The following is a 14,923-nucleotide window of genomic DNA, read 5'->3' on the forward strand; positions in this document are numbered from 1 at the left end:
ATTAGAACTCACCAGACAGGACAGTGTGTGGCTTCTAAGCGTAGGTCCTAAGAGGCATTGTAGCCTCTACCGGGCCTCTGGGATCACTAGCTTTGGGGGAAGCCAGCTACCACGCTGTGAGGATATTTGAGCAGCTCTGTGAAGAAACCCACGTGAGAGGCTCACAGGCTTCCTGCCCGTCTACGGCCATGTGAGGGAACCGCAGTGGAAACAGACCCTTCGGTCCCAAGATGAGCAGTCTCAGTTGATTTGACTGTCATTTTGTTAGGGTTCTGAGCCAGGGCTGCCCTGCCAAGACACTTCTGAATATCTGACCATGGAAACTGTGAGAATAGCTGACTCTTTTTTTTTTTTTAAAGCTGTTACATTTTGTTATATAGCATAACTAGTACAATATTTATAATCTTCCACCCAATACACAGCTCTCCATAGTCTGCCTCTTTTCTTCTCCTTTTTACACTCCTCTTTTCATAAAACAACTAAACTAATAGCAAACTAATAAATAAATAGTTAATATTATTCTTTCCTTTTTTACTCTTGCCAGTCCTCCAAAGTCCAGCTCAATCTTCATCTCTATGAAGCTTTTCTTGACTAGGATACTTTGGCAGTTTTTCCTTTGGTAGCTCATCATTGGTACCTTGGAAGTAATTATTTACTGTCCCATATCATTTGTCATTATTTCACACATACTAATTTGTGAGGATAAAGATAATGTAAGTTTCTTCTGTTTCTCACAGCACGTAGAGTAATGCCACACATGTAGAATCTACTTCAGTGAAATCAGTTCATTTTTAATAGGCCATCATCCACTCAAATAAAAACCTGAGAAAACAGTACTTTCTTCTTAATCTGAATTCTAGAATTATTTCTTTGTCCAACGATTGGAATAAGCAACCTCCAGACTCATCGTTTTTACAGTTGATGAAAAAATACTTTTAGAGGTATATAGGATATGTTTTACATACAAAAGGGAAATTTAAAACAGAAATAATTAAATAATACAACCCAAGTGGTAGCAAATGAAATTCTATTCTCTGTAGCATATTATGCCCCATCCAGCAAGAACCCAATAACCTTTCTGTTCCTCTTAGCATGCTGTTCCCCTCATCAGAGATGCCAATTTAATGGTTCCCGAAAGACAAAAGAGTTATGGCCACCGGAAGTGGAAACACGTTTTATTGTTAGTATATGGCTTCAGAAAGTCATCAACACTTTAATTTTAGAAGAGAAAAAAATTTTGGCATAGAGACTGCCAGTACATTCAAATTAAACCTTAAAAATATTGCTTGGTATAAGTGTAAGAGGCATTCAGATTAATGAATTAATACCTATATCAGTCAGGTTTCTTCAGAGAAACAGATCAATAAGATTGATCCATCTATCCATCCACCCACCCATCCATCCATCCATCCATTGGAGAGATTTATTTTAAGGAATTGGCTCATACAGTTGTGGAGGTTGGCGAGTTTGCAGTTTGTAGGCAGGATTCTACATTACAGCCTGAAGGCAGAATTCTTTCTTCTGTGAGAAACCTCAGTTTTTACTCTTAAGGCCTTCAGCCTTGATTGGATGAGGCCTCTCTACATTGTGGAGGATGATCTGCTTTACTCAAAGTTGATGAAGTATAAATGTTAATCACATCTACAGAAAGCTCCACAGCAGCATCTAGACCAGTGTTGGAACTACCACACGGGCACTGTCGCCCAGGCACTACGGCCTCACTAAGTTGATACATTAACCATCAAAATTCCTTATTTGAGAAAGTGGGTTATTTTGAGGGATTTGATTTCTTTTCTGTACCACTATGTATCTTATAGGTTGAGTATTCAAAATGTTCTGAGCATCATTTGTCACAAAATCAGAGACACGTTATACTGAGAGTTAATCACCAACGTAATCCTTAGTAGTAGTAATAAAATCTTGTCTAGTGAAGTATAGGAATACATCTTAGAAACTTGATTTTCTATAGGTGTTCACTTATTTTATTAAGAAAATTTTTTGTAACCTTAAAATGGGGATTCTAAGGGAGGAGTGTTACCCATCACAACAGTTAATAAAATGCCTCCCCTCACTGACTCAGCTTTTAAACACGCAATAACACATTCACAAAACTGCCAAGTTATTCTCCATAAAACTCCAAACAAAACTATAATTCAAAAGGTGTTTATCAGAGAAAGAAGGTTCTTTTTCCAAAGAAGTTATATGTAAATATCCAGAAATTTCACCATTTACAGGATGACAGGAAGACAGATGAGAATGATCCTAGAGAAGATAACCTTGCTCTCCCCAAACTTCCCAAATATGATTTAATGAGTCAGAGCTATAAAACTCTGGACGGGGTAGGTCAAAGGTGTGACTTAGAGTAATTCTTGGGGTTTTATGATGTACTAAAGGTGTTTGAAAACTCTCGTAGAAATGAAAAAGCCCAGCTGCTTATTTTCCATCATGTTTTATCTATAAAAAACATATTTTCTGATGGTAAAGGTTGCATGTGTATCCTTATTTGTTGACCTTTTTACTCAACAAAAGGCTGGTAGCACTGGCTAGAGGGGAGGAAAAACAAGGACACAGGCACATGGCAACAGTCTTAGAAGCTTTTCCTATTTAGTTAGAGAGTGACTATTGTCTATTAGCATAGTTTAGTGGCATCTTTGTTGCAGAAAATGAGTGACCCTAGAGAAGGAGGACTGGAACGTATAGTTAATGACAGGATTGGATTTTTGATTTAAAGACTCTAAGACGGGTTGAAAATATAAATTTATATGTCTTTACTGGTTCACAACCTCAGTGTCCAAATTGACTATTTAAGGTCTGGAAAGCAAATTGTTTGAAAAGTTTTATTTGGCAGCAGAAAATATCTACAATTAGATCTTTACAAAAGAAGATGTGAAAAAGGGGCGAAATAAATTATACATAAGATTTTGCTGTTGAAATTTGGGGTAATTATCAACAATTGATTTGGGATACAAGAGCTCACACAAAGCCATGTGTTTTTATGTAAAGGAAGCAGACGCTAAATTGTTGAAACTCATAATAGACATTATACTGAACCTAAAAAAAGATAAGTCTATGTAAGAGAAGACAAACTAAATTATTTCAAGCTGTAGTAATACATAAACATATTTAGTTAGACTAAAATCAATTATCTCCACAACCTGACAATTGATTTTTCATCTTAGCAAGTCCATGATGTCTACAATATTCATCTAACCATGGCTTTTTATCTCATAGTTTTCAGTATTTTAAATTATATACAGAGTAACATGTATCAGATGTATTGACAATAATTCTTATCCAGGGATATGTCTCTTTCTCTGCGTATCCACTTGATTTGGTCATATATATAATCTCTGTCATGGACCTAATTACTTATCTTAAGATGGAGGAAAAGACCTATCAGAATGACCCAATAATAAGAATATGAGGCAGCGGGGTGGAGGTGTGTGTGGTGGTGGTGGTGGCGTCTATTGTTCTAAAATTCCAAAGACTTTGCATTTATTCAAAATACTAATACCAGTATTTTTAATGGGCCAAATAAAGAGGCACTAAAAGTATTTGGGAGGATTTTAACATTTAACAAAATATAAAAAAATACAGATTTCACTAAAGGGAGAAAGCAGATGACCTCCCACTAGCAGAAAAACACTGGTGTTCACTTTCCAGTTCAAATGCATTTACGAAGATTGTGACCCCCATTAATTAAATATAAAGAGTCCAGGAGAAATTATGACTTACGACCTTAATGTATAAGTATAGCAGTATTTCTATATCAAATTAAATTTAGTCTATGATTAGATATAGTGCTATATATACACATACACACTCATAGTACCTTTATGGACTTCTCTAAAATGCTCATAGTAGCTTATATGGTACTGGTAGAAATAAAGATGAAAATGTATAGAGTGTATATAAAAACCACCTTTTATAGCTTACTGATACCCTCTGTGGGTTAAATAGCTTATATTATTCAAGTGTGAATTTTGATTTTTGAACACAGAACTGTACTTTGGTATTCAAACCTTCATAAAATTTTACAGCTTTTCAAATAAGGAATAAAAAGTAGAGATCAAATAGGTAGGAGAAAAAGGCTTCTGATTTGTAACATAACTGTCACGTGGTTAACCAGTGGTTTTCAACTCAGGGCTGGCCAAAACTCAGCTTCGTGGAGGTGATTAGGGATATTAAAAGGGTGTGACCTAAATTTTGTTTTAGCAAGTACTTATTTAAAAAAACTTAGTAAAAATGCACATTCTAATCTGTTACATACCCCAATTTTACCATACTGGCAACTGCTTGTGTATTAACTTCTACTACCAGGTAATGTATCTTTATGTGAACCTCGGACTACAACTTCAGCTATTTCTAATTAAAGAAGCTCCTGAGATATGTGTTTAAAACCTGTTATTTTTATTTATTTATGTCTGTGTGAATCAAAATTTTCTTAATAGTATGCAAATAAAATGAGGTATAAAACTAAATTGGCTGCTAAAGTTTTTCAAACTATCAATAACCCCAATTTCATATCTGTATTATTCAGAAATTTTATTCTTAGTGATGGACTAAAAAAAGTAACATAAATATGAACTCAAAATATATTTATACTGATAAAATTAACTTTGCAGTCTTTATGTATTGGGGTCACACAAAATTTTACTTAGGAAAGTTTCTAGTTCTAAAAAATGTTTGGAAAATATTGGTCTATAAGAAATTGTCTTTAAATTTAATTTAATATAATGTTTCACATGATTTTGTTTTCTGAAACAAGCTACTGAATACATTTCAATTCTTAAATTACCTTGCATAATGGGAATATTTCTACACATCAGAGTGCTGCAGACATTCAAAAATGGTGAGGAGAAATTATACTAGAAGTTTCAAGATTGTTTTAGACTCTTCTAATAGGCAGCTTTAAAAAAGATTTCTATTTTTTGAATTAACAATATATTCATTGTGTTTGTTCTAAATCTCAAAATATGTTCATCTTCCATGTAACACAATTTAGTATTCTCACATACCAACTGTGCTGTATGTTTTGAATGTTTAGGCCGTTTCAATGATTTTAGATTTTATTTTGTGTTTTCATTATAAAACAGCTTGTGCACGCGAAACTCAAACAATCTTTTTTATTTAAAAATCCACCTCAAAATTCACTTCTGGGTTTTAGTTTTTGTTTAAAAAGAAGCAAACATTTAAAAGCATCAAGCGTTACTAGTCTACAAGTCATTTTGTTATGAATGTTTTTCGTTTGCTAATTGGGGAAATAAACCCATTACACTGATTAGGCACAGTACTATGGCCAAGAGGCCAGAAGTCAGGGCACATGTGTGTACTCAGGCAACAGTTAGAGGTCTGAATGGAGGGAGTCATGCCTCAGCTGTGGGCACTCCTATCTTTGTGCCCCTCCAAAACTATTAATAAATCTCAAATCAACACATCAAGGATTGTATGTCACTTAGTTACGCAAACGAACAAACAATTATACCTGCTTTCTAAATTATGTAGCAAAGCCAAGACAGAAAAATATAATTGTAGCCTCACTAAAATTTGTGGTCTCGATATCCCCATGTCACAGGAGAGACTGTATGTCGTTTAGTTAAACAAACAAACACACAACTATATCTGCTTTCTAAAATATGTAGCAAAGCCAAGACAGATAAATGTAATTGTAGCCTCACTAAAATTTGTGGTCTCAATATCCATGTCACAGGACCATGTTATAGGTGATTTCAGAAATCTGGTTTCAGAAATCTGGTTGGCAGAGATCCATGATGATAAGATTTCACATTATAGCAAGGCTCCAATATTTCTTGAATTGGGGCAGTGAATATAAATCACAGTACAAAATCCTTAATTCTTTTACAGGAAAAGCAACAGGTGCTACATATGTGAATCATTTATATAACATCTATTTTTTTAAAAAAATGCAGATATAAAATATTAATTGCATAAGGATTTAAATATAAGGCCAAGGAGAATATTAAGTGAAATTAAAAAAATCACAGAAAGGGCACTATGGTGTCAAACATAGAATTTCCTTCTTAGAGTAATAAATCTGACTTACTGTCTAATTAAAAATCACAGTATGTTGCTATAACTAACAGTGAATGTTAACTGTTTCATTAATTCCAAATTGGAAACCAAATATTAGACTAACATGAACACAACTAAAGTTCACTGTCTAAACCTGATCAGTGTATTAGCACATCAGTGCTGGGTACGTACCTGATTAGTTAAATAAACTACATTTTGCAAATAATGTCAAGTTTAATAACATGTTAACACGTGTGAGAGCACATCATCACCTCATGCCATCAGTGATTTACAGGCTTGATTGTGTAATTATTCTGCCTTTCCAAGGTACAAGATCCTACCCTGAAGAATCTTTACTCAATGAACTGAGAACACTGTAATTAACAAAATATAACAAAGTTCCAACACTGAGAACTAACTGTACGTGAACCAGAGAACTATGTCTGAATACCAGTACATACATTATCCTTAGCATTCTTGAAGGCAACGAATGAGTCCAACTATACTCTGTAGTTTAACGATTACCACCTGAAGTTTCAGGAAGACAGGTAAATTGTGAACCTACTTCTCATCTTAATGTTAGACTGTGATTTAAAGAGCAATTTCCAAACCTAAAAGTAGCTTAGTTAACTTAGTATTGTTATATAGAGTAGTGTGAGGAAAACGAGAACTCCTAAAGGAATTATGGTAAGGTACACATCTGGGAATACCCCAACCAACGTTTTAAATGAAAAAGTGCATAAATACAGTAATACTAGAAGTGTGTTAACTATGAAACAAAATGTTTTTTCTGAGAGTTAAACACTACTACTTCCCCACATTATTTACATGTTACAAATCATTCGGATACCACAAAGCACCATTGACAGCCTTGACTGCTTGATTATGTCTGAAAGGCCCTTTGACTTCAACTCTACTCAGTTGAGGGTCTACCTAGAGTAGAAATGTCAAGTCATCTTCGGTCAAACGGCATTTATCTTTGCGATTCAGTTCTCTCCTATTCAGACACAGTGGAGGAATATTTTCATTTCACACTCTTGGTTGGTGTTTCGGATTCTGTGGACTGTCTCCCATCTGTCCACGCCTCCCGGGTGCTCTTCAGAGCTAGGGTCTTCTGTTGGTCAACCACAACATAATCCACTCTCTCATCTGCTACACTGCTTCCTGAGCCACTGCTCTTTTGCTAAAAAAGAAGCAAATAAAAAATTCAGTCTTAAAACACAGACACACATGTACTATGCATAACTCTTGAAATTCTATTGGGTCATGAAAAAAATAACATAACCTCGATTTAACAATATCATCTCTCTCCTAACTGTACACTGCTTTTCCTTAAATTTAAAATTATTATATATAAGAATTCAAACTAATGCTCCTACCACAGATGAAATTCTTATAAAGCAGGAATAGCAGATACTTGGTTCATATTAAGACACACTCAACTTGCTTCTCCCTTTAGCCTTTAGCTGAGGCTTAACTTTGTCAAGTCCTGAGAACACGTAGCTTACTTTCAGAGCTAAGAAATGTTTTTTGAAAAGCAGTATTTCAAGAATGGCAAGTTACATAGGCTGACAGGCCCTCTTACTCCTGAAATACGACTAGATACTAGCTAACTTAAAACAAATATGATCATCAGCGCATGCTGGGCTCACTAGAAAGTAAGGGAGATACCCAAGGTGAGAGGGGTTAGAAGGAGCAGGGAGCTGCTACGCGGTAAAGGCAGCGCCGTTGGCAGAACCAATGTCAATCTCAGCACTGAGCCGGGAGGCCCTGGGGTGGGGAGGGCGTGCTGGACCCGAGACTGCTCTGTTAAGTGAGGGACCCCTGAAGGGCACGAAAGTGGTTCTAGGGTGGCGGCACTGCCTGCTTCCTAGCAGAAGCAAATGCAAATCCTTTCTGAAGAAAATTTACGTCTGTAGGATTCCCACAGACAAAGTGAATTCGTAATAAAAATGTATATAACATACAAGGCAACAAGCCATCAAGAGTGTGAGTTAGCTAAAACAATAAGTGCTGATTCAGACCTCCAAGGAGTTGAGATGTTGAAATTATTGCATGAACTGTATAAAATATATATGTGTAAAAATGTTTAACAAAATTAAAAAATAAAACTAAGTAAAAGGTAAAATAAGAAAAGAATAAGAAGCTATTCAAATCAGCTAAGCATACTTTTTAAAAAAAAAACAAGCAGAACTTCATTTTAGAAATAAAATTAAATTAAAAAATAGAACGAGAAGTTCTAACTAATGTCTAATCAGAAACCTCAAAGAAGAGAATAAAAAGAATAGTGGAAAAGCAATATTCAGAAAGATAATGATGGACTTGTCCAGAATTGATAGAAAATCCAAATCCAGAAATAAAAACAGCACGACTTCTACTAAGCAGGATAAATAAAAAGAAATCTATGCCTAGAAGTCTAGACACATTGTAGTAAGCCTCAGAATACCAAAGATACAGAAAAGATACCATCGACCAGACAGAAAAGACAGATTACCTATAAAGTAATTACAATGAGATTGACAACAAACTTTTCAACAGGAATAATGTGAGCCAGATGATAGCAAACAGTGCCATGAAGTGCTGAGAGAATGAGGGAAACTTACTGTCAATCAAGAATTGTGAACTCAGACTCTTTTCCAAGAATGAAGGCAAAATAGACATTCCAGTTAAGCAAAGCTGCAAGAATTTACCATTAACATACCTCCACTGAAGGAACTTTTGAAGGATGTACTTTAGAAGGGAAAAAAAAGGCTTAGAGAAGGAAGGTCTGAGATACAAGAAGGAATAATAAAAAGAGAAGTTGGCAAACATACAAGAAATGTAAAGAAACATTGTATAATAAGAATTCTAATACTACTACTGTCTAATTCGGGTTTAACTATAGGAAAAAATGAAAATTTTGGACAAAAATAGCACAAAAGACAGAAGGGGAGTAATTTGAGCTAACACTGGAAAGACAGTGAAGAGGATGATTAACTTTAAAAGTGAAGTAAGCATTTCAATGGTAACCACTAAAAGAATAGAAAGTGTATAACTTCCAAAACATCAGAAAGGAAAAAAAATAATTTATTAGTCTTCATAACTTTGTTACTTGAGATTTATGAAACAGCATTAGGTAATAGACTTTACTAAATTTAAATTAAACATATTCATAAAATTCCCCCAAAGGAGATAGAATTCTTCAGGGTTAAAATGTGAGCTAATTGTTTTTCTGGAATGAGGTTTCACTTACCTTACGTGGTGGTGTAGACTTCCCAGAATCTAAATCTAGATCTAGGTATTCCACTTGTTTGTCTCCTTTGGGCTTGATCATCGGGCTGCTTCCTCCATCAAGACTGTTACTGCCAAAAAGATTCTGAAAGTAAAAATACAACAAAATCAACTGCCAAACATTCATGAGACATATTGCGTATCTCCCTTGTCATCTACTAAAGCCTAAATATTTATTTCAAGGGGATATAACTTAAAGAAATGTCTGCTTAGAAAACTAAATAACCTTTTAGGATTGGGGAAAAATAAGTAATGTTTAAAGCACTGATTAAAACTTCATTTAGAGCAAGCAAAACTAGTTTCAAAAGTCAAACTTCGTTCAAACTGAGACTGGGTCACCAAGTCACAGTTAGTTATGACAGCTCAGCCTGAACATTACGAAAATGACATCTGCACTCGATTACATTTTTAGACGACAGGATCCTTACTCTTCTTGCTTTAAAATTCAATATTTTAAAAAGTTCCATATTTTATTTAAAGACCTTTGTACTGCAATTAGTTTAGAACAAGTATGCTAACTAAGGTATGAATAATGACTCTTTTGGCAAGTATATTTTGTCTCGGCGATCTGGAATTTTTACCACTTAATTTCCTCTGTCTCCTATTGTCCTTACTCCTTCTGTCCTAATAATAATTGTATAATAGAAGAAAGACCCTCTTAAAAAATATAAAGAAAAATGGAAGAGAATGAACAGCAATTTTTGCTCAGGTCAAGTAGAGTAAACTCAGGGAAAAGACAATTGCTAGCAAAATGGTGTTTATTCCCTCATTGGTAAGTAGGGCTGCTGATAACCCCATTTTCGTGAATTAGAAAAAACATGCTCTTTCCTCTGGCGACACAGCTCCGTGCCAGGGTTCCCGGCTCGCTGGACGGAACCTGGTCTGGACTGCAAGTTCTCACGCATGTAGTGTGCGTGCACTACCTACTGTATGCAGAACGTTTATGTAATAAACGACCTACACAACTAAATGGGATGGCCCTATGTAGGCACAGACTTTTTACCCAATTAATCAACGACTACTAATAAAACATTAAAAAAATATTGACGATAACATGTAGGGCATAAAAAATGAATGCAAGTTTTGGTGTTCACTTAGTACAAGCAGCCATTCCCCTGCTGCCTTTCTTTTGAAGAGACTGAATTTTTTTCTCCAAATGACTCCATATTTTATTCTCACGTGAAAAATCAAGCAGGTGCGTCTATGAAAAATTTTTTGTATTTGAATGTGATCAGTAAAAGAACGCATAGCTGGAATTCCCCTCATTGGAAACGCCTAGAAGTGTTCGCAGTATTGCAAGGCTATGAAAGGAACCCACGAGTTCATGAGGTTCACATTAAATCTCAATAACTTGGTCCTGAAGAGAATTTCTCAGAATTGCTAGTTAAACTGTTTTCGAATTGTTACTAGAACTGGTAATTTTTTCTTCTCTAAGTATTATTAAAATTTATGTCCCTACAAGGAAGTCTATTTGATTTTGATCTAATCTCAACTGGGAACAGCCTGTCTCACTGTTCTAGCTAGTGTTTTCTCAAAACAGTTTAGAAAAACCCTAAGATTCTAGGAGTTATGATGAGTCTTCTGTGAAGTAAACAACAAAAAAACCCCAACAAAAACAGAGTAGTGCTTTGTTTTTCTAATATTCTATTAAAATATGTAAAATTATTGAACATATTTTTGTTTTTGTTATGTAAGAATATTTGTCCATACTAATGACGTACTGTCACTCGAATTTCAGAAGTCACATTAAGGGTTCACTTCATAAATGCCTGACTTTGGGTCTTTGTATAAATAAAGAGGAAGCATTCAGTATAAGGTATTTTCTTGGATAGTTTCAAAAAAATCAAGTACATCTTAAAAGAAATAAAACTGGAAAACTTTTATGACTTTTAACTAATCTATATCTATTGTATAGATATTGATATGAAACTTTGATCCTTCATTGGTTTCAGATGCTCTGATATAATTTTTAAAAAGTATTTAGAAACGGTGTCTTTTATTCTTTTTCCTCAAGTAGATAAAGAACGATGTAAGGGTAAGATTGACAGACTGGAAGAAAGAGAGAAGATAAAGGCTTTACATACCGAGTCTTCACTCGACAGGTTTGGGTTCATGGGAACGTAATTTTCTTCACTGTCATGCGAGTCACTGCTGGACGTTGTGCTGTGCACTGAGTCTGGCCGGGGCGACAAGGGGAACCTGGAGGAGCTGATTACAGAAATGATCATGGCAAACATGGAGCCTGGCAAAAATTTCTGAAATCTCTTTCAAAATAAAGAGGAGTGACGGTTTACATTCTTTCAGAAATACTCATTTAAGTTTACAATCATTTATAGTACACATTATTATAATACAATTTCTTGTACACATTCAAATGCACAACCAATATTTATAGATGTACTGAAAAAGTATATTTTTGGGCATCAAATTACGTACATAGAACAAAAAAAAGTATTGCTAGTGATTTGGGGGATAAGTAGAAAGTCACAGATATAAAATAAAGATTTAAGAATTCCTATTGAAAAAATCTAGCTATATCTACACATGAAACGTGAACACATAATTCAACACAGGTTTGTAACTTCATGTTAATTTTTCTATATACACTTACATAAATCTTGAGTACATAATCCCCACAAGAAACTATCATGTTTTCCAGATCAGTAGTTCTTAGAAATTTCTAGCCTCACGAACCCTTTACACTCTTAAAAATTATTGAGAACCCCCAGGACCTTTTGTTTATATGGCTTATATCTATTGATATTTACTGTATTACAAATAGAAAAATTTTAAACACAAGAGTATACAAATACAACGATATCATCAAATACTATGTGTCTCTGGAAAATTCCAGTGCACACTTATGAGAGAAGAAAAAAGCAAATGGCATTCGTACCTTAATGAAAAAAGTTTTGACTTCAAGAACTCCAAAAAAGGGGGGCTCCCCACACCATCCTTTGGGAACGACTGTTCTAAATACTTTCCATTATAATGAACAATCAAGCAACATATTTGAAACAAAGACTTACTCTCGAGCAAAACTCCTGGTGATGGGAGATCTAACTGGGGCTTGTAATTCTTCCCATTCTGGCAAAGGTTTTATTTCTAAAGGTGCTGGCTTGGCTGAAATAAAAGAGAGAAAAAGAGATTTTAGTACATAGAATTTGGAAAGCAAACAAGATCCTCTCTATCTCCATTTATATGTTATAGCCAGAACATACTTAAGACCAGCTAGTTTCACAGATAAAACGAACTTCATGGATATTATGTGATTTGCCCAAGGTCTAAATAATTAGACCTAAAAAAACCCACGCAGCTAAATAATTAGTGGCACAAGCTAAATGAGATAATGTTTCATGATTACTGACTTAAAGCCTAAAGCTCTATTACGTGTTGCTTCATAATTTAACCTTTTACAGGTATAAACTAAATATTTTATGAATACAAGCTAAATGAGAATAAGAAAGTAATGAGACCCAATTCCTTTACAGTTACTTGATTGATACTTTTCATTATTTCCTTTTTTTAACTAATTTTATCTTAAAATATGGAGATTTAATCTTCTATGTAAAAATGTTCCAATTTTTTAATATTGAAGCATCAGTTTTACAACTATACATAGAAAATAATGTATAGAAAGTATTAAGTACAAAATTTTGCTACAACCAAAAACCAAAAAAAAAAAAGAATTAATGACCAAATCTAACTCAATTTATGCCCAGTCTGGAAACAAATAAAGCAATAATGACATCTTTAGACTCAAATTAAGCTTTGAGACAAGGCCATAATTAAATAATTACCTCGAATTTCTATCTTAATTTAATCAACATTATCCTTTACCAAATTAAGTTAAAATAAATTCTAATGTTCTTATTAGCTTTATAAGTGGTCTTTGCTTATCTACTTCATTATTATAGGAGACAATTACTATGAAAGTACACACCACAGGGCTCTGAGCCTTTCCTTAACATCAAGACTGAAACATTTTTCGGAAATTAATGAAATGAGCAAAGAATATTATTTGTTAATATTAATTATATTTTAGGAGACTATTTAAACATACTAGGTAAATGTTTTAGTTACATTTGATTCCGCCACTCTAAAAAATCTTTTTTATTTTTCCAGTTTCCTTCTTCCAGTCTTTGTCCATATATGTGTACTTTTAATCAACTATGCTGTAATTACCATCAAACTATAAAATAGTTGGTCATTTTAAAGGACTATGGTAATTCACTAGGGCTTACAACTAAGTATTTTTGTCAACTCAAATATAAAAACTCAAAGTGACTTTCTAAAGACAAGACTGATTTAAGTTCACGTTAAAATAATTTTGCTCATCTATACACATTAAATGGACATGTACAGAATATTGTGCTGACTGAAAGTGTTTCTTTATGTTTAGAGTCTAGCTGTCAAATTCTAAGTCATGGCATAAAATAATTAATCCATGGAAATTAGTTTGAATTCTCCCAGAACATAATACGTACATTATATATAAATATAGGAGACAACTAAAATTCACAGGCAGCTCACAAGCTTAATGAAAACAATACACTAATGTCTATAGGGTTAAAAGAATAATGCAGAAGGACACGACTGAATATCACATATCAAATATTTAACATGCTGCTGTGAATGGCATAACAGGTAGACTCGCTGTGTATTATGGGAAGCATTCACTTTAGAAATAACGTGCCGGGAAACTTTATTTACAACAGCAAGACTATTTAAGGCTCTTCTGTACTTTTTAAGAAAAAACATCACAAAATAAATTTCCCAAAGCCCCATCCAGCATGCGGTGCTAAAGTACATACCCTTTCTTCTTGTAGCAAAGTCACCTATGGTTTGTGAATCAGTTCGCTCTAAACCATGGGGTTTGGGTCTTAAAATTTTAGGACTTTGACCTAATTGGTAAAAAGAAGACTCTCTTAATGTTATTTTTTAATTGGAAAAGTGGATTCTGTAAAAAAAGCAACAGAGCCTCGAGCAGAAATGTTACATCTCAAAAGCATAAACAAAAGTTTGTTTGCGGAGACCATTTCAATTTTGCTACGTATCATACATGCTTGGTACACGGGAAAGGAGGAAGCTGCATGCAACGATGTGATAAGCAAAGTGTTATAAAAGATGGTAGGGTTTTAGTGGGATCATCCGCTTGGTTAGTTCTTATCTCGATTTGGAGGACACAGGGAAAACACATGCTATGTTAGTTCTTCCAACATGCCTTAGAAAACTGGATCAAATAAAAAAAAAATTAATTCCTCAATCAGACTGCAAGTGCATCTTTTCTTTGAAGTTTGGTGTCTCATAAGAAGGTATCAAGATCTACCTCCTTTCTTAATATTACTTTCTTAATTTAGTGGAGGTATTTTAAAAACCTTAATCTGCCTATTCCTTCACCTCATGACCAGAACGCTTCCAGAGAGGGAGGTGGATGCTACAGTGCTCACTAATCCAGAATCAAAATGAGGAATGTTTGTTTCCTCTGGATACCTACTCAGTGGCTGTCTGGTGACATCATTTTCACAGATTAGATGTCTAGATTCTGGAACTGCTTGTTACCTAGCTTCAATTTAAGTATTTGAAAGCATAAATTCATTTGTCATCATTTTCTCTTTAT

General features: G+C 34.3%; 1 protein-coding gene across 8 annotated transcripts in view; it reads right to left on the reverse strand.

Moving 5' to 3' along the window:
• Positions 1 to 2,803: 2,803 nt before the first annotated feature.
• The window catches only part of GAB1 (GRB2 associated binding protein 1), a 71,470-nt gene continuing 59,350 nt past the window's right edge, over positions 2,804 to 14,923 (reverse strand). For 5 of the 8 annotated variants that reach the window (XM_023530248.1, XM_023530247.1, XM_023530244.1 and 2 more), the window contains 5 exons: positions 14,118 to 14,207; positions 12,333 to 12,426; positions 11,388 to 11,511; positions 9,266 to 9,388; positions 2,804 to 7,216 (listed from right to left, as the gene is read on the reverse strand). In XM_023530248.1, the coding sequence (XP_023386016.1) occupies positions 7,058 to 7,216; positions 9,266 to 9,388; positions 11,388 to 11,511; positions 12,333 to 12,426; positions 14,118 to 14,207 (590 nt within the window). In that variant the 3' untranslated portion in view covers positions 2,804 to 7,057. The remainder of the gene's footprint in view (positions 7,217 to 9,265; positions 9,389 to 11,387; positions 11,512 to 12,332; positions 12,427 to 14,117; positions 14,208 to 14,923) is intronic. The other 3 variants (XM_011359433.2, XM_023530246.1, XM_023530245.1) reach the window with 1 other exon arrangement.

Source organism: Pteropus vampyrus, unplaced genomic scaffold (assembly GCF_000151845.1).
Source record: "Pteropus vampyrus isolate Shadow unplaced genomic scaffold, Pvam_2.0 Scaffold47, whole genome shotgun sequence".
In the NCBI taxonomy this organism is placed as follows: Eukaryota; Metazoa; Chordata; class Mammalia; order Chiroptera; family Pteropodidae; genus Pteropus; species Pteropus vampyrus.